Genomic DNA, 20,069 nt, shown 5'->3' on the forward strand with positions numbered 1-20,069 from the left:
CGCCCCTGACAAAAGATTTTTTAAAAGATTTATTTATTTCTTTATCTTAGAGAAAGAGAGCAAGCATGAGCAGGGGCAGGGGTAGAAGGGAGGGAGAAGCAGACTCCCTGACGAGCAGGGATTTCCCTATGTGGGACTCGATCCCAGAACTGTGGGATCATGACCTGAGCCAAAAGGCAGATGCTTAACCAACTGAGCCACCCAGGCGCCCCAACATTGTCAATATACTAAAAAACCATTTAGTTGCACATTTAAAATGGGTGAATTTATGATGTGTAAATTTTTACCCCAATAAAGCTGTTTTAAAAAGATAATTACCCATTTGGGCCAGCCATCACATTCATATTTCCCTAAATGAACTGAAAATTCACGACCACACAAAAACCTGCACTTAGATATTTATGGTGCTTTATTCATAATTGCTGAATCTTGGAAGCAACCAAGACGTCCTTCAGAAGGTGAATATATAAATAAATTGTGGTACATCCAGACAATACAATATTATTCACTAAAAAGAAATGAGCCATCAAACCATAAAAAGACATGGAAGAACTTCAAATGCACATTACTAAAGGGAAACAGCCAATCTGAGAAGTCTACATATTGTATGATTCCAACTATATGGCATTCTGGAAAAGGCAAAACTATGGAGACAATAAAAAGATCTGTGCTTGCCAGCAATTGTAGGGAGAGGGGAATGAATAGGCAGACCACAGATGGTTTCTAGGACAGTGTAACTATTCTATATGCTGTTATAATAGTGGATATATGCCATTGTATATTTCTCAAAACTCATTGGATATACAACACCAAGAGTGAACTCTAAGATAGACTTTGGATAGTAACAGTGTGTCAACATAGATTCATCAGTTACAACAAATGTGCTACTCTGGTGTGCGGGATTTTGAGATAGCCTAGGCTCTGCCTGTGTGGGGTCAGGAGATAAATGGAAATTCTCTAATTCCTGTTTAATTTGCTGTACCTAAAACTGCTCTAAAAAATAAAGTCTATTGGGATGCCTGGCTGGCTCAGTTGGTACAGCATGTGACTCTTGATCTTGGGGTCATGAGTTCAAGTCCCACGCTGGGGGCAGAGCTTACGTAAAAAAATTCTAAATAAAAGTCTGTTAAAAATGAACCATTGGGGCACCTGGATGGCTCAGTTGGTTAAGTGTCTGCCTTCGGCTTGGGTCATGATCCCAGGCCTTGGAATTGAGTCCTGCTTGGGGCTCCCTGCTCCATGGGGAGCTTGCTTCTCCCTCTGCCTGCCAACGTCCTGCCTGTGCTCTCTCTGTCAAATAAATACATAAAACCTTTAAAAAATTAACTATTTATAGGGCCTTTGGGTGGTTCAGTTGGTTGAGCATCTGACTCTCGGTTTCAGCTCAGGTCATGATCTCCTGGGTCATGGGATCGAGCCTTGCACCAGGTCCCATGCTCAGGGGAGTCTGAACAAAGATTTTCTCCCTCTGCTCCTCCCCCAACTCATGCACACATACACTCTCTCTTTTTCTAAAATAAATAAATCTTTAAAAAATTTAACTGTTTAGGAGCACCTGGGTGGCTCAGATGGTTAGGCAGCTGCCTTCAGCTCAGGTCATGATCCCAGGGTCATGGGATCGAGCTCCGCATTGGGCTCCCTGCTCAGTGGAGAGCCTGATTCTCCCTCTGCCTGCTGCTCTGCATACGTGTGTGTGCTCTCTCTCTCTTTCTCTCTCTCTATATATATCTAAATTTAACTGTTTAAACAAAAAATAGTAACAGTGCATTGTGGGGTAAAAGTAAAATGCATAACAATAGTGTAAAGTCCAAGAAGAGAGAAATGGATGTACACTAATGTAAGTACATAACAACATATAACTCTACATGAAGTGGTATAATAACACTTGAAGGTAGACTGGTAGGTTATGGTTGTACATAATAAACCTATAAGATGTAACAAAACAGAGATATGAAGCTAATAAGCCAATAAGGAGATAAAAGTGAAATTAAAATAATACTGATTAATCCAAAAGAAGGTAGAAAAAAAGGAAAAAGAGAACCAAGAAGAGATGGGACAAATGGAAAATGAGAACATAACAATTCTACATATGTATGCGTATAATAATAATACAAGAGCTTCAGAATACATGAATCAAAAACTGACAAACTGCAAGAAAAGCTAGACAAATCTGCAGTACTAGTCAAATTTTAATACCCTTCTCTCAGTAATCAATAGAACGAGGAACCATAAAATTAGTGAGGATACAGAAGAAGTGAACAATACTATCAACCAAATTGACCCCATTGACATTTTTAGAACACTCCACCCAATAACAACAAAATACATATTCTTTTCAAGTGCACGTGGAGTATTTACCAGGGTAGACCATATTCTAGGCCACAAAAGAAGTCTCAATGAATTCAAAACGGTCAAGTCATACCAAGTATATTCTCTAAAAAAATGGAGTCAAATTACACACACCAACAACCAAAAGATCTCTGGAAATCCTCAAATATTTGAAAATGAAACAATCCACTTCTAGATATCCCATGGGTCAAAGAAGAAATCAAAAGAGAAATTAGAAAATATTTTGAACCAGGTGCGCCTGGGTGGCTCAGTGGGTTAAAGCCTCTGCCTTCAGCTTGGGTCGTCATCCCAGGGTCCTAGGATCAAGCCCTGCATAGGGCTCTCTGCTCGGAAGGGAGCCTGCTTCCCTTCCTCTCTTTCTGCCTGCCTTTCCGCCTACTTGTGATCTTTGTCTGTCAAATAAATAAATAAATAAAATGCTTAATTAAAAAAAAAAAAGAAAATACTTTGAACCGAATAAAGATGAAACCACACAATAATTTATGGCATTCTGCTAAAGAAGTATTTAGGTGGTAATTTTTAGAAATATATTTTATTTATTTATTTTGAGAGTGAGAGAGCAGGTGAAAGCTGGAGAGAGGGGCAGAGAGTGAGAGAATCTTAAGCAGGCTCCTCCACCCTCAGCACAGAGCTTGATGAGGGGCTTGAACTCGTGACCCCGAGATCATGACCTAAGCCAAAATCGAGAGCTTAATCCACTGAGCCACCCAGGTGCCCCTTAGCAAGCAGTTTTTATACACTAAAAACCTGTATTAGAAAAGAAGAAATGGGGGTGCCTGGGTGGCTCAGCGGGTTAAAGCCTCTGCCTTCTGCTAAGGTCATGATCCCAGGGATATGGGATCGAGCCCCGCATCAGGCTGTCTGCTCAGCGGGGAGCCTGCTTCCTCCTCTCTCTGACTGCCTCTCTGCCTGCTTGTGATCTCTGTCTGTGAAATAAATAAATAAATAAAATCTTTAAAAAAAAAGAACACAAAAAATGTCTCAAAACAATGACTTCAGCTTTTACTTCAGTAAAAAGAAGAGCAAATAAATTCAAAGAAACAAAAATAATGAAGATCAAAGTGGAAATCAGTGAACTAGAAAATAATAAAGAAAACCAGATTCTTGTAAGCCAGTATTCATAGCACCATTATTCACAATAGTCAAAAGTTGGAAAACAACCCAAAATGTCCATCAATAAATGAATGGTAGCTAGAAAAGTCAAATTCATGGAGAGAGAAAGTTGGTTTCCAGGGGCTGGAGGCAGGGGGAAATGAGGAGTTCTTGCTTAATGGGTACAGAGTTTTCTGTTAGGGATGATTTAAAAAGTTTTGGAAATATCAATGGTGATGCTTTGCACAACATTGTAAATGTACTTAATGCCCCTGAACTTTATACTTGAAAATGGGTAAAAGGGCAAATTTTGTTATGCAGTTACCACAATTAAAAAAAATTAATAAGGTAACACAAAAAAACACATTGAACTGTACAAAAAAATTTTTTTTAAAGATTCTATTTATTTACTTGACAGAAAGAGATCACAAGTAGGCAGAGAGGCAGGCAGAGAGAGAGAGTGGAGGAAGTAGGCTCCCTGCTGAGCAGAGAGCCTGATGTGGGACTCGATCCCAGGCCCCTGAGATCATGACCTGAGCCCAAGGCGGAGGCTTAACCCACTGAGCCACCCAGGCGCCCAAAATGTACAAACATTTTTAAAAGATTTTTTATTTTTAAGCAATCTCGACACCCAAGGCAGGGTTGGAAATTACAACCCCGAGATCAGGAGTCACATGCTCTACTGACAGCTAGACAGGGACCCCTGAACAGTACAATTTCAATGAGTGAATTGTGTGGTATATGAATTTATATCTCCATAAAGCCACTAAAAAAGGAGTGCATACTGTATGATCCCACTTACAGAAAACTCCAGAAAATGCAAATTAATATGGTGACTGAAAGTAACCCTAATTCGCTCACTCCCTCATTTTCTTTTATCGCCTCCATTTTTTCCTAATACTTCAGTTTCCTGCCTGCCTCCTACGTCAGGGCTGGTCTTGAGAAGGAAACCGGGGTCTGGGGAGGAAAGGGCGGCCTCACTTTGGCAAGGGAAAGAGGAGTCTTGGGGACCTCTGCACCGGGTAACTGGTCTTGTGGGTCCGCACCTGAGGGCCGGATCCAAGTAATCCTCGTTAGTTACTCCAAGGGGTAGTCAGTCTAGAAGCCTGTGAGTCGCAGACAGTGAGGCCGGCGCTAAGACTCCACTTCCCAGGAGGTGTCGGGGCATCCAGCGGAGGCTGCGTCTGACGACGGGGTTGGGACTCGGTAGCTGCCCGGATGTGGCGCCGAGCTCGCAGGGCCTGCCCACCCTCGCCACAGTCGCGCTGGGAGGCTCTGCCCGCTGTAGTCATCAGCGGTGGAAGACGACCGCTTTTGCTTTGGCAGGTAATCTTTATGGAGACTCCCCGCCCCCAGCGCTTCCGCACCACCCCCTCTTTATCCCCCACACTTTTCGTGAGTCTCCCCAGCTCCGGAGGCTTGCGTGAGTCTGTGAGCCATTCCCGAGATGGAAGGCATTGGACGGTGGGATGAGGTGTATGCCTATGGGGGAGACTGAGCCCGCTCCGGCTCTTGCTACTTGCGAATCCCAGGTGGGGCAGCGCTCTGTCCCAGGCTCACGAGTCCCTAGGAAGTGCGGGAACCAAGTAGGCCTGGTGGTGAAGGATGCGAAGGAAGTGCTGAGCGGGCTTGTGGAGCTATGCTGGGTCACTACTCCTGCGTCTCTGGTTAAGTTTCCAGTCGCGGGGTAGTCTTCCCCTGGCTCGGATTTGGGGAGTGTTCACATGGCTTCCTTCGGCTTCGAGAGTCCCAAAGCCTTTGGCTGGACCTGAACCAAAGAAGGCAGTCTCCGGTGTGAGAAAGCTGCCGGTGTTTAGTAGAGGAATTAAGTTGTGTGAGAGTAATAGATACAGATTGGGGGGCGGGGGGGGGTGTCTTCTGCTAAATTGTTTTGGTTCCAGAGAGTTACAGCGTGATTTCAAGTGCATTAGACTCAGACTTACCAAGAGGGTGAGACCTGGAGGAGAATGTGCTAGAAACAGTAATCCTTTGAGCTGCATTCTTGTCTTGACTGTTACTGGGTCTTTTACACTGTCTAACCTAGGAAAAAATTGACTCCTACGCAGACTGTACATGTGAAGAAGGATACTTTGTCAGAAGAGATGGGAAGACTTAGAAGAAACTAATTCCAGTTTACTGTGAATGGTTGGGAAGGGAACTTTCTGAGGGTCCTGGTTTCTGCAGCACCTCTCCCAGTTTCCAAACTTAAAGGCATACCTAAAGATCTCTGACTTGCTCTGATGTCTGCTTCCCAGAGCTACTGTGAAGCTTAAATAAGATATGTAAAAGTATTTGGCACAATGCCTGTAACCTCTCATTTTTAAGTTTCCCTTTGCTTCCCTACAGCAACTTTTTTCCCCTGTGAGCCATACATCATTTTGTATTATTGTTTGCTTTTTCATATGAGTCCTGCCTTTCCCACAAGATTGTAAGCTTCTAGCAGTCTTTCTCTTTACTCTTTTTTGAGTCCTTTCTAGCAGTTCGTTGCCCATAGGAGTACCGGGGAAAATGTAGATAGTGGTGGTGATGAGGAGGGCAAAGCTGTAGGTGATCCATGACAGGACCCCATTGTGCTAGATCCCGAGGCTGAGGTAAACAAGCTTTTCTCATTTACCTTTCTTTTATGACCCCTAGCCTTCTCTCAGAGCTCCAAATCCTTTAAAAATACTTTTATTTTTAGTACTTTAAACCATTTTAAAATATTCATTACAGTAGTGTTAACTATATATGTATTGCTGTGCAGTAGATCTCTAGAATTTTTCATCTTGGCAACCTAAAACTTTCATTTTAAAGATTTTATTTATTTGAGAGAGTACGTAAGCCTGTGAGCATGAGTGGGGGAGAGGCAGAGGGACAAGCAGATGCCCCGCTGACCATGAACCCACCCCCCTCAATATGAGCCTCGATCTCAGGACCCTGAGATCATGACCTGAGCAGAAATCAAGAGTCAGATACTTAACTTACTGAGTCACCAGGCACCCTGCAAAACTGAAACTTTGTCACCGGTAAACAACTCTCCATTAGGGTGCCTGAGTGGCTCAGTTGGTTAAGTGTCTGACTCTTGATTTTGGCTCAAGTCATGATCTCATGGGTCGTGGGGTAGAGCCCTGCGTCAGGCTCCATGCTCAGCAGGTACTCTGCTTGAAGATTCTCTCCCTCTGCCCTTCCTATTCTTTCTTTTCTCTCTAAAATAATTTTTTTTAAAAGCCCTCCCCATTTCGCCTCCCCCAGCCCTGGCAACTACCATTCTACTTTCTGTTTTTATGTGTTTGACTACTGTAGATACCTTATGTAAGTGGAATCATGCAGTATATTGCTGTCTATGTGATTTCACTTAGCGTATGTCCTCAAGTTTCATCCATGTTGTAGTGTATGAAGAGTTCCTTCTCTCTCTCTCTTTTTTAAGTAGCCACCATGCCCAGTGTGGGGCTTGAACTCATGACCCTGAGATCAAGAGTCGCATGCTCTACCAACTGAGCCAGCCAGGTGCTCCAACATTTCCTTCTTTTTGAGGTTGAATAATATACAACATATATATATATATATATATATGTTTTTATGTTTTATTATGTGTTTATCTGTTGATGGTCTTTAGGTTGCTTCCACCTCCTGGCTCTTGTGCATAATGTTGCAATGAACACTGGTGTACGAATAGCGCTTTGAGATCCTGTTTTTAATTCTTTTAGATATAGTTTTAGTATATTTAAACTTTTAACTGTGGATAATTCCAAACATACACATAATTAAATAACATGATGAACATGTGGGACATGTGGGACATGTGGGCTGAGTAAATGAGTCAGGTGCTTGTACAAAGTAGCCCCCCAAACTTTGATAGAGAATTTGCTATGGGTGAGGATGTCCTGGGTTTTGTTTCAGACCTGGGATGTTCTAGCTGCCCTTCATCATCTAGTCCCTCAGCCATAATCAGTGTGGTTTGAGTGCCCATCTGCAGACCATATATACCAGAAGGGTTAGTAGATATAAACAAGCAGAAGTGAGTGTAGATGCCTTTTCCTAGTTATTGAGATGAGGAGCTGAGAATTTGGGGTGCAAAGTGGTCTTTGGGTCTAAGAGTTTGGTCTGGTTCGGGAACCCCCTCAGATGCACAGTTGTCCTGAAAGCAGTCACTTTGAACAGAGATGTTGGCTACTGGATGATAAAGGATAGCAGGCTGGGAAGGTGAGTTGTTCATATAGGAATTGCTACAGGAATTCAGAGGAGAAAGAAGTTAATCCAGACTGGGAAAATCAAGGAAGGCTATTCTCAAAGAATGTGGTGGTGACTTTACCCTTTTCCCATTGACCTTGTATGTTTGATCCTTATGCCTGTTCCTAGGTGGAAAAAGATAGGGCTGATGGTCAGTGAATACTAAAGATGAATTACACTCCGGACTTTTAGCTGTGGGACCTGTGCTAATGAAGGCTTTAGGTGGAATGCCTTGTGAGTCAGAATTGGCTGTGTGGGAAGAGAGCTACCTCTAATAGGCCTGTGTGAAGCATACTCAGAAGGCCAACTTTTCTCTTTTCTTTTTTATTTTTTTTTAAGATTTAATTTATTTATTAGAGTGAGAGAGAGAGAGACAGAGACAGAGGGAGAGGGAGAAGCAGGCTCCTCACTGAGCAGGGAGCCTGATGCAGGACTTGATCCCAGGACCCCAAGATCATGACCTGAGCCAAAGGCAGACTCTTGACCCACTGAGCCACCCCGGTGCCCTAAAGGCCAACTTCTCTTTACTCTGACTGAAAATAAGATGTTTTGTTTTGTCTATGATATGGACCTTAGCTAATATGACAATAGAGGGGCGCCTGGCTGGCTCAGTCAGTTAAGCGTCTGCTTTTGGCTCAGGCTGTGATCCTGGAATCTCAAGATGCAGTTCCACATCGAGCTTCCCGCAGATAGCCTGCTTCTCCCTCTGCCCTTCATACTGCTAGTGCTCTTCCTTGTGCGCGCACATGCTCTCTCTCTTTCTCCCTCTCTCTCAAATAAAGAAAGAAGGAAAGAAAGAAAAAGACAACAGGATGAGCGATGTATCTATTCCTCCAAATTCCTAAGGTGAGAAACTAATTTGATTCTCAATTTTTAAAAAGATTTTATTTATTTGAGAGTCGGGAGAGAGAGCGAGAGCGCAAGAGTGGGGAGGGTCAAAGGGAGAAGCAGACTCCCTGCTGAGCTGGGAGCCCAATGTGGGACTGGATCCTGGGACTCTAGGATCATGACCTGAGCCAAAGGCAGTCGCTTAACTGAGCCATCCAGGCGCCCTCAGTTGTTTTTTTTTTTTTTTTCTATAATTAAATACTTAAGACAGTTTATCCCCTTTCCTCCATGTTCTGACACATGAAGTTAATGCTATCAGGATCAGGTCTGAAATTAGTGCAGTAGTTAAGCTAAAGGAAATGGAGTGCTCTGGGGGCACTGACAGGGTAGGGCGGTGATAGGGTTTTAAAATGGGGTATAAATGTGGGAGCTCATAGTAAACACGCTTCTTGGAGGTCATCTGTGCCTTACCGTTAACTCTCAAATGCTTGATTCCTGAAGAAGTAAAAGAGAAAGTATGGTGGTGGTATGACTAATGGTTTTGCTCAGATAAGGTAGGAAGGGATGAGATCTGTGGTTTGTCTAGCACTGGAATCACATTACAGAACTGTTGCCTTCCCCGGAACAGTACAAGAATTATTATGAAGTCATAGTAGTTTTGAACGCTTAATGAGTACTTTCTGTGTGACAGGCATTAGTAAGTACTACACAAACATTCTTTCACTTAAGCCATGGGTGAAGCACTTGCTGAAGTCGACAAAGCTTAGAAAAAGAAAGGACTGGAAAAAAAAAAAAGAAAAAGAAAAAGAAAGGACTGGTTTTGGACTCCAGGTGGCTTAACATCAGAGCCTGGACTCTTTACTCTGGGAGGCTAAGTCTGACTGGCCTACCTTTCTCCAGTTTTAGGACGTCACTGTCAGGAACAGAGATTGCTTTGCTGGGTCTATAGCCACAGACCCAAAGTCAGAGCCATATTTCTTTTGTTTCAACCTTTAGACCCTTCTTTCTACATCAGTGTGTTTTTTAAAAGACATATTTATTTATTTGAGAGGGAGGGAAACGGAGAGAGAGAGAACATGTGCATGCATGAGCAGGAGGGGCAGAGGGAGAGAGAATTTCAAGCAGAGTCTGTGCTGAGCATGCAGCCCAATGCAGGGCTCCATACCATGACCCCGAGATCACAGCCTGAGCTGAAACCAAGAGTCAGATGCCTAACCGATTGTGCCACCTGGGTGTACCAACATCAGTGCTATTTTAAAAATTAGTTTCCATTTACTGAGCACCCACTATGTTTTAGCACCTTTGATAGAGTATAGCCAGACCTGACAAAAATAAAACAGAAATACCTATGTATGTGAATGGTTTTTAATCTTTTTGGGCTCACAGCCTTTTTACCAATCTGATGACAGTTTGGGATCTTCTTTCCAGAAAAATTCACTTATGTACCTACACATAATATCACATACTTCAGAGGCGACTTCTAGGACCTACTGAAGTTTATCCTCTAGCAGTCCATGGACTCCATGGTAAGATCTCTTGTCCTATGTACTCTTTCTCAGCTGACTCTTCTATGGTGTTAAGGGGATGGTCGGTGGGTGGGGGGTCTTACCTCCTCTCTTTCTCCTCAGAGAGAAATGTTGGTAAAGCTTAGGCTCCCCAAATGAACCAAACATCTATGAATGTTCTTTCTTTCTCTATTGCACTTAGGACTCCAAGGAAAGAATGCAGACAATCAAATGTGTGGTTGTAGGAGATGGGGCTGTAGGTAAGACCTGCCTCCTCATCAGTTACACAACAAATGCCTTTCCTGAGGAGTATATCCCCACTGTCTTTGATAACTATAGTGCCCAGACGTCTGTGGATGGCCAGATCGTCAGCCTGAACCTGTGGGACACAGCTGGCCAAGAGGAGTATGACCGACTGCGAACTCTATCCTACCCCCAGACCAATATCTTTGTCATTTGTTTTTCCATTGGCAACCCATCCTCGTATGCCAATGTGAGGCATAAGTGGCACCCTGAGGTCTCCCATCATTGCCCCAATGTGCCTGTTCTGCTGGTAGGTACCAAGAGAGACCTGCGGGATGACATTGAGACAGTGAAGAAGCTGAAGGAACAGAGCCTAGTGCCCACAACTCCTCAGCAAGGCACTTCCCTGGCTAAGCAGGTGGGGGCTGTGAAGTATCTAGAATGTTCAGCCCTGATGCAGTATGGGGTGCATGAGGTATTTTCAGAAGCCGTCCGGGCTGTGCTTTACCCTGCCACAAAGAAGAACACCAAGAAGTGTGTCCTTTTATAGCTTTTGGGGTGCTATTTGGGGACTGCACCGAAGGGGGAATAAGAGGGATTCCTTTGATAGCATTGAACAATGCCAGCATGAGCCATTTGTCTCTTTTCCTAGAAACCCTAGACTCCAGGTTATCGGGATTTTGGAGGAACAAAGACAGCCTTGTTTGTACATGGTTGCTGTGAAGTTTGGTCTGAACCTTTTGGAGGAAGTTTGGGGGGAGAGGGGGAGAGAGAGAGAGAGAGAGAGAGAGACTGACTTTTACCTCTGAACTAGCTTTCCTAGCTGTATTACCATTGAGCAAGTGCCTCACAGAAGGACAAGTTTCTACAGTTTCGAAAGCATTGCCTTAAACTTTCTGATACAGTAATTTTGGAAAATTATTTTATGTGTGACTCCTGGGTGTTCCAGTGTCGACATGTTCTTCCCATTCTGGAGATGGGACATGTTTGCAAAAACGGTTAAGCAGCATTTCTTGAAGTTCTGGAAGATACTAATTGATGTTCCTTAACAAGGATCTGTGGTCAAGTAAGTCAGAAACCAGTGGGGTTTTTTTAAGTGTTTATTTAAATTCCAGTTAGTTAGCAGACTATGATATTAGTTTCAGGTGTACAATTTAGTGATTCAGCACTTCCATACAACACGTGGTGCTCATCACAAGTGCCCTTTAATCCCCATCACCTATTTACTCCAGCCTCCCCCCTTTTGGTAACCAGTGATTTAAGTAAAGCTGAACAGGTTCCTCTACTGGAGGGATTTATAACTTTTAGTAAGTGGGCAACATTTCTCAAATTTATTTCACTGAATTTTTTTTTTCTTCCACGCAACACCTGTTAACCTCTTTAGAAACACAGTTTCAGAGATGTTGGATTAAGAGGAGCTAGAAATTCCCAAAGAGTCTGGAAAAAAAAAGCATAATGTGGTCCTGTTCTTTTAGTTGTTTCCCTCTTTATGCCTTTGAGAGCAATGTTTATCAGCCATGGACTTGTTACTGGCTCCTTTTCCGCCCTTAGGTGTTGGATTTGGCACTTAGTCATGCTAGCACATTGGATGTGGGGTCTGATGGTCAGATCTGTTGTTAGATTATGATAGCACTATGGGCCTGGTGATGTGAAATTAATCCCCCATAAAGCTGTGTCCCTGAGGCCTCTGTGAGGCGCCTTTTTTTCTGTCAGCTTCTGCTTTAGGGAAAGACCACTGAAAGTTAACCCCATAAACCAACCAACCAACCAACCAACCAAAATATTCTGCCAGTCGTTATCAGGGAGTTGTGTGATTCTCCTCTGTGTCCTGCCTTGCTCTCTTCCTATTCCTCCCTCCTCTGTACGTGTGTGTATGTTTGTGTGTGTTTTCAGCTTTTGAGGTCTTTTAGTTGCTCATAGAAAGTTGGAGTATATTGGATTTCCAGACCCTGGGGCTGTCAACATTGGTAGGGATTTTGCCGGAGTTGCTCAGCCTGCCCTGCGGTGGTAGGAGTCACATTCTTTACCCTACTAAGCCTGTTTCTCCTTATTCTTTCTAGTTGTATTTTTTATTTTCCTCCTTTGATATGGAAGGGAAACTTCCTTCTCCACCTGGCAGATAGTGGTTAACAATTCCACTGGGCACATATCCTCCTACCCTGTCAAAATAAACAGTGGATCTTTGAGAGTTTGGGAAATGGAGTTAAAAGAATCACCTAGCTACTTCTGTGACAAATGAAGTGTCTGTGCTTTGCTCTGGGGTGGTCTCACTGTTGCTCTTTGACAATATATGATCACATTACTGCTCAGGTTAACTGAGCCTCCTGGACAGGGTTGCCAGGTAAAAGAGAGTAGTTTTTTTTTTTTTTAACAAATAATTTTTTAGTGTAAGTATGTACCATACAGTATTTGGGACTAGATTTAAAAAATATTTGCTCTTTATCTGAAATTCAAATGTAATGGGACACTTTGTATTTCTATTTGCTAAATCTGGCACCCCTATTCTTGGAGGATTGGAAAGCGGGAGGTCAGGCAATACCAAGTATTGTTAGAAAGTAAAAGGTACATAAGCTCACTGTTCCTCCTCCTTTTCTTCTGGTTTTCCTTTCCCTCACCATGGGCTAAAGTGTTCTGTTTTGCTTTTCCTGTATCACTGCACTCTCCTCTTCATACAGTAATTCATTGGTGTGTATTTCTACACCATCGTCTAAGGCTGTGTTGAATAGCCATTCAACACGCATTTTCCTGGTCAGTACTAGGAAATTTACTTGTGGAGGATCCAGGGTGGATAGCATTGTCTGGTAGATGTCTTCTCATTTTCAATGTACTGTATCTGTTTCTGGTGTGTGACCTAGGGCCTCCTGTTGCGGGGGCTGTAGGAGCTCTGTATGAACAGGGTGTTAACTGGAAGAGGGTGAGGGTGGCCCTCCTTAACTAAGGCCCACTAGCACTTTGGGAAGTGGGGTCTATTATCATAGTGTGGGTACTGTAAGAGTCAACTGGCCTGTTGGCAGGTGTACCAACTGCTGTGTGTAGTCCCTGAGTTTTCTCATGAGCGGCCAGATGAAGCGCCTATTGCTTGAGTGTGTTCTGGTCTCAGGATGTTTGGACTGATGCTGCCTGAGGTCCTTACGGACTTCATGGTTGAAAGGGGCTAGAAACACAGCTGTCACCTATGTCTCTGGGAACTTTCCATAGCTACTGAAATCTTTTTAACTGACTTTTAATTTAATAGTGCCTCCTGCTCCCACTTTGTCTGGGAAGATCTCAAATGTAAGCCTGGGCTTGGTTTTGTCAAACTCGCATCCTTTAATGAAGGGAGGTGTGATCCATAAGTCTGAGAGTATGGTTTTGTATTGGACTGACTTGATGGTCCTACATACACTGACATCTTGATTTTTATACTTAAAATGAATTTGTATAAGGACTAACATGCTAATATCACTTTTAAATTGTTCATAATGAATGGCAATAAACTTTTCTGATTTCACTGGGTCTGTTGCTTTCTAAAAATCAAAGCAATTCCTCAACCCTCCTCCTTTGTTGAGTGGTTTCTAAATCCCTTTCAACTTGCAAAGGATGAAATAACTATAATTGTATTCCACATCACACCTATGTGTAACTGTACTTATTTTTCTACCTCAGACAATCAGGGCAGGGAACTGTCTTCCCTGCTAACATCGATTCTCTTGTTCCTGCTGGTTTTCACTAATGACAGACCAGTTAGTTCCCTGTCGGCGATTTTTCTCACTTAGTACACTACATTCGGTAAACAATTATCACACTCCTATTGTGTTATAGGTATTATAGTAGTAGGGACTAGGGTTGTAAATATAGGATATAACATTTAATGTCCTTTGCCTCTTCCAGTTATTTCAGGAAAATATCTTTCTTCTGTTATAAAAATGAACTGATACTCTTAATTGTATATAGCGCTGGTGCACTATTAAGTGACTAGTAAGGAAGAGCAAAACCATGTTGTTTTGTGTTGCTTTGCAAACAGCTTTATTGAAATATAATTTACATACCAAAAAGCTCATCCATTTCAGGTGTATAATCTAATGATTTTTGGTAAATTTATTTACACAGCTGTTACCAAAATCCAGTTTTATTTTTTTAAGATTTTATTTTATTTTTTATTTATAGATTTTATTTATTTATTTGAGAGAGAGCACAAGACGGGGAAAGGGAGAAGCAGGCTCCCCTTCAAGTAGGGAGCTGATGTGGGACTTGATCCCAGGATGCTGGGATCACTGCATGAGCTAAAGGCAGATACTTAACCAACTGAGCCACCCAGGTGCCTTAAGATTTTATTTTTAAGTAATCTCTGCACCAAATGTGGGGCTAAAACTTACAACCCTGAGATCAAGAGTTGAATGTTCTACTGACTGAGCCAGCCAGGCACGTCAGCTAAAATCCAGTTTTAGAACATTTCTGTCACCTCAAAGAGATCCCTCATGCAGTGAATCCCTGTTCCTGGCCCCAACCCTAGGCAACTAGTTATCTACTTTCTTTTTTCTGAACATTTCATGTACATGGAATCAAATAATATGTGGTCTTTGTTTTTTTAATCAAGTAAGATCTGCACCCAATGTGGGACTTGAACTTGTGACCCTGAGATCAAGAGTTGCATGTTCTACCAACTGAGCCAGTCAGGATCCCCCAGTATGTGGTCATTTGGAACTCACTTTCTCTGTTTAGCATAATGTCTTCAAGGTTTATCTATTTCGCAGCACACGTTGGTACTTTCTTTCTTTTGGTGGGGGATCTTTTTTTGACCAAACTTACTTTTATCTTGAGAGAAGATCAAGAAAGGCTTTCTCCTCCACCCCACCTCCCTAATTATATTTATTGCCTCTCCCATTTTTCCCCTCAGTACATCCTAGTTTAACTATATCTTTTTTTTTTAAGATTTTATTTATTTATTTGAGAGAGAGACAGTGAGAGAGAGCATGAGAGGCGAGAAGGTCAGAGGGAGAAGCAGACTCCCCATGGAGCTGGGAGCCTGATGTGGGACTCGATCCCGGGACTCCGGGACCCTGACCTGAGCCGAAGGCAGTTGCCCAACCAACTGAGCCACCCAGGCGCCCTATATCTTTTTTTTTTTTTAAAGATTTTTATTCATTTAACAGAGAGAGAGAGAGTACAAGCAGGGAGAGCAGCAGGCAGAGGGGGAGGGAGAAGCAGGCTCTCTGCTGAGCCAGGAGCCGGATGTGGGACTTGATCCCAAGACCCTGGGATCATGACCTGAGCCAAAGGTAGCCGCTTAAGGAATTGAGCCACCCAGGCATCCCTGACTATATCTTTAAGTAAGAGAATTGCTCTGTTCCTCAAAGAACCTTGGTCATTTGAAAGCAATCTAAAGTGTTCTTCAAATTCCCATAGTTCTATGTATCTTTTATTTTCTAGAGTATATACTGTTGAAACCAAGTTATATGTATAAAAGTTGTATGTATCTTTTATCCTTTATAGCACATAGTATCAGAAAGAAAAACCACAGGCCCAAAATGGATTCACTAAGGTTAGGAGCCTGAGATCAGTAAAACCAAGACTTAATACCTAATTAACAAGTGTTTCAGTTCCACCAGGAATAGCCATTCAACACGCATTTTCCTGGTCAGTACTAGGAAATTTACTCATAGACCTCTCTGTTCCCCTTTAGAGGGTGACCTTGCCTAAAACAGTGCTTTCTTTATTAATAATTTGGAAGGGGTATTTAAAATTTACTTATAATCTCTATGCCCAATGTGGGGCTTGAACTCACAACACCGAGATCGAGTCACATGCTCCACCATCTGAGCCAGGCAGGCCCCCCTACTTCATTTCTTTTGATTGCTGAATAATATTCCACTGTATGGATATACCTTATTTTATCTACTTATAATTGAGGGGAATATGGATTGTTTCTACCTTTTAGCTATTATGAATAGTGCTGTTATGGACCTTTGTGTACAAGGTATTTTTTTTAGGTTTTATTTATCTGACATAGAGAGAGAACACACAAGCAGGGGGAGAGGCAGGCAGAGGGAGAGGGAGGAGCAGACCCCACAGGGAGCCTGACGTGGGGCTTGATTCCAGGACCCTGGGATCATGACCTGAGCCAAAAGCAGTCGCTTAACCAACTGAGCCACCCAGGTGCCCCTGTGTACAGGTTTTGTGTGGACATGTTTTCAGTTTTCTTGGGTATATACTGGAGTGCTGGAAATTGCTGGGTCATGTGGTAAATTTATACAAAACCACGTTTTGAGTCAAGAATAGCATCTTTAGTGTTTATAGTATGTGAAGTCCCCTTCCCCATTCTTTATTTTTTTTTCAAGAATTATTTAAAAAAATATTTTATTTATTTATTGACACAGAGAACGAGCACAAGTAGGGGGAGTGGGAGAGGGAGAAGCTGACTCCCAGCTGAGTCAGGAGCCCAACATGAGGCTCGATCCCAGGATGCTTAACTGACTAAGCTACCCAGGTGCACCGTGCCCCTTCCCCATTCTATAAGACTCTATCTACCTCTTGCTGGATCTGCTTTTCCTCAAGCACAAGCAACTAAGAAGCAGTGTAAAGTACATTTAGGGCGCTTGGGTGGCCCAGTTAGTTAGGTGTCTACCTTCGGCTCAGGTCATGATCCCGGGAGCCTGCTTCTCCCTCTCCCTCTGCTGCTTCCCTGCTTGTGTTCTCTGGCTCTGTCTGTCAAATAAATAAATAAAAATCTTAAAAAAAATAAAGTGCATTTAGGGGCGCCTGAATGGCTCAGTGGGTTAAAGCCTCTGCCTTCGGCTCAGGTCATGATCCCAAGACCTTGGGATCGAGCCCCACATTGGGCTCTCTGCTCAACAGGGAGCCTCCTTCCCCCTCTCTCTCTGCCTGCCTCTCTGCCTGCTTGTGATCTCTGTCTATCAGATAAATAAATAAAAATCTTTTAAAAATGTGCATTTAAAAACATATTCTATTTTGCTTTTTTGTTTTAAATACTAGTATAGCAATAGTATTCTAAATTTTCATTACAAAAGTGCAGCATCTCAGCTACTGTGCAGGTTCTGGCAGATTTTTGTCACCTAGCCTGGAAATATGACTACTGTTAACATTTCAAGGGATATCCATGCAATGAACTATCAAGGAGCCATAAGAATGAATGAGGAAGCATGCTAAAAAGTGGTACACTGTGATTTCCAGGCTAAATTATTAAGTGAAAAAGAGCAAGGTGAAAGAGTATATAGTATGCTACCTTTTGTATAATGAAAAAGAAGTAATATGTATACTCACTGACTTATTTTTGCAAAAAAGAAACATAGGAAATACAAATATCAAGTCATTATATTGTATACCTGAAACTAATAGAATGTTACATGTCAGTTACAACTCAATAAAAAAATAAACACAGGAAGGATAAGCCAGAAATTAATGAATGGTTACTTATAGGGAGTGGCTTGGTATTGGGGTAGAGGGCATAGGCACAGGAGTAAGACTTCTCTGGAAATAGCTTTTTACATACTTCTTACTTATAACCATGTAAAAATTTACATATTAAAAAATTAAAATGTATTTAAAAAGGATAATAAAAGCAAATCATAAAGTTGACTAGAAACAGAACTCCACAAGGGCACCTGGGTGGCTCAGTGGTTTAAAGCCTCTGCCTTTGGCTCAGGTCATGATCCCAGGGTCTTGGGATTGAGCCCCATATTGGGCAATCTTCTCAGCAGGGAGCCTGCTTTCCTTTCTCTCTCTACCTGCCTCTCCACCTACCTGTGATCTCTGTCAAATAAATAAATAAAATCTTTATTTATTTATTTGACAGAGAGAGAGAGAGGTCACAAGTAGGCAGAGAGGCAGGCAGAGAGAGAGAGGAGGAAGCAGGCTCCCTGCTGAGCAGAGAGCTGGATTCGGGATTCAATCCCAGGACCCTGAGATCATGACCTGAGCTGAAGGCAGAGGCTTAACCCACTGAGCCACCCACGCGCCCCAATAAATAAAATCTTAAAAAAAAAACAACAGAATTCCACAGAGGAAAAAAATGATTCAAGTAATTTTTACACACAGTGCATTATATATCCTTAATAGGATATAGTCTAAGGACAAAAAACTGCAAAGAACTTCTGAACTTTACTTAGGTTTATTGTTGCTAGTGGTATCCACCTTGCAATTCTGAGAAGGGTCAACATATGGATGTCGGGAACCAGAATTTTAAGAGAAGCAAGATAGAAATACGGAATGGGGAAAAGTGAGGGAGAACCCTGTGGTGTTGGACTTGAATTGGAAGTATTAGTATAAAACTCATTTTTAAAAAATTTCTGTTTTTTAAATGTAAGCTCTACACCCAATGTGGGGCTTGAACTCACAGCCCCAAGACCAAGAGTTGCATGCTCTACCGACTCAGCCAAAGAGACTCTCTCTCTCTCTCTCTTTTTTTTTTTAGCTCTCTCCACTGGAAGGGCTTATAAGCAATGATGCCCCAGTTTCTAAATACCATTCCCCACTAAAAGATATCAGGGCTCCTTGGAGAAATGGCTTATATCAGGTCTCGGACAGGGAATGTACAGAGTAAGCCTAGAACATCTTGTGCCAAAAAGCAAGGAAGTACTTTAAGACTAGTAACACAGGAGCCAGAGTGAAGTGGGTCCCTCTGGACAAAGTTGGAACAGTTTGAGCATCAAAAAGGATAATGATGGTGCTAGATTATGACACATTAAAATAAAACGGGAGGGGGAGGTAAGACCAAGTTCTTTACTGAATAAATGCACTTAATAAGTGTAAAAGGCATTTAAGAATAAGTCACTCTTAATCTCACAAAACAAACTGAGGGTTGCTGGGGGGAGGGGGGTTGGGAGAAGGGGGTGGGGTTATGGACATTGGGGAGGGTATGTGCTTTGGTGAGTGCTGTGAAGTGTGTAAACCTGGTGATTCAGACCTGTACCCCTGGGGATAAAAATATATGTTTATAAAAAATAAAAATTAAAAAAAAAAGAATAAGTCACCCTTCTGCACTCTCCCAATATAACTGATTCAGGCAAGAATCATTAAAGGATGCTAAAACCATTGGGCGAATATTCACACAATCTCAACCCCATTTACTAATTACAAAAGGAAAAATGTGCCTTTGGGATGGAGAGATCTGGTGCTCAAATACAGCATCACCAAGAGTGACAACCTGACATTTGTGCCTTCTGATGCCTGATAAAATAATTAACATAAATCAATTTGAAGAAACAATCAGATGAATTCAGAATATGGAATATTTTCAAGACAACTTGCCAGGATTCTTAAGAAAAAAAAATGTAGTATGCAACACAAAGAAAAGGCTGGTGTTTCTGGATTAAGACTGAAGGGAGATTACTAAGTGCAGTGCAAAAACCTTCAGCGGATCCTGGACTGGTGTAAAATGCTCCAACTAGGACACCTGGGGAAATTTAAATACGAAAATACAAACTGTATTCTAAATGATAATGATTCAATGTTAATTTTTGAAGATGCAGTAACGATTTTGTTGTTATGTAGAAAACGTCCATTTTTAGGGCTGGAGAATCACATTTGGTTCTGAACCTTTCAAATGGTTCAGAAATTAAAACAAAAATAAAACCTGGGGACGCCTGGGTGGTTCAGTTGGTTGGACGACTGCCTTCGGCTCGGGTCATGGTCCTGGAGTCCGGCATCGGGCTCCCAGCTCCATGGGGAGTCTGCTTCTCTCTCTGACCTTCTCCTCGTTCATGCTCTCTCTCACTGTCTCTCTCTCAAGTAAATAAATAAAATCTTTAAAAAAAATAAAAATAAAAAAATAAAACCTGTAAAAATGTCAACAATTGTGAACCTAGCTGAAGGGTCGGCTGTTCCTTTTACTCATCTTTGTCGCAC

The 20,069-nt window shown here is 42.2% G+C and overlaps 1 protein-coding gene across 2 annotated transcripts; it reads left to right on the plus strand.

Annotated features, from left to right (window-relative positions):
- The first annotated feature begins 4,400 nt into the window (after positions 1–4,400).
- On the plus strand, positions 4,401–13,716 carry LOC101683861 (rho-related GTP-binding protein RhoG-like). Of its 2 annotated transcripts, XM_004777234.3 has the most exons (4): positions 4,401–4,767; positions 8,433–8,496; positions 9,907–10,004; positions 10,186–13,716. In XM_004777234.3, exons 3-4 carry the CDS (start codon positions 9,993–9,995, stop codon positions 10,774–10,776), a joined length of 603 nt encoding a protein of 200 aa, XP_004777291.1. In that variant the 5' UTR covers positions 4,401–4,767; positions 8,433–8,496; positions 9,907–9,992; the 3' UTR covers positions 10,777–13,716. The 2 variants fall into 2 exon arrangements, with proteins under 2 accessions (XP_004777291.1, XP_004777290.1); XM_004777233.3 differs by lacking the exon at positions 8,433–8,496.
- The last annotated feature ends 6,353 nt before the right edge of the window (positions 13,717–20,069 follow it).

The sequence above is a fragment of the Mustela putorius genome, unplaced genomic scaffold, assembly GCF_011764305.1.
Source record: "Mustela putorius furo isolate JIRA1106 unplaced genomic scaffold, ASM1176430v1.1 tig00537297_pilon_pilon_pilon, whole genome shotgun sequence".
NCBI lineage: Eukaryota > Metazoa > Chordata > Mammalia > Carnivora > Mustelidae > Mustela > Mustela putorius.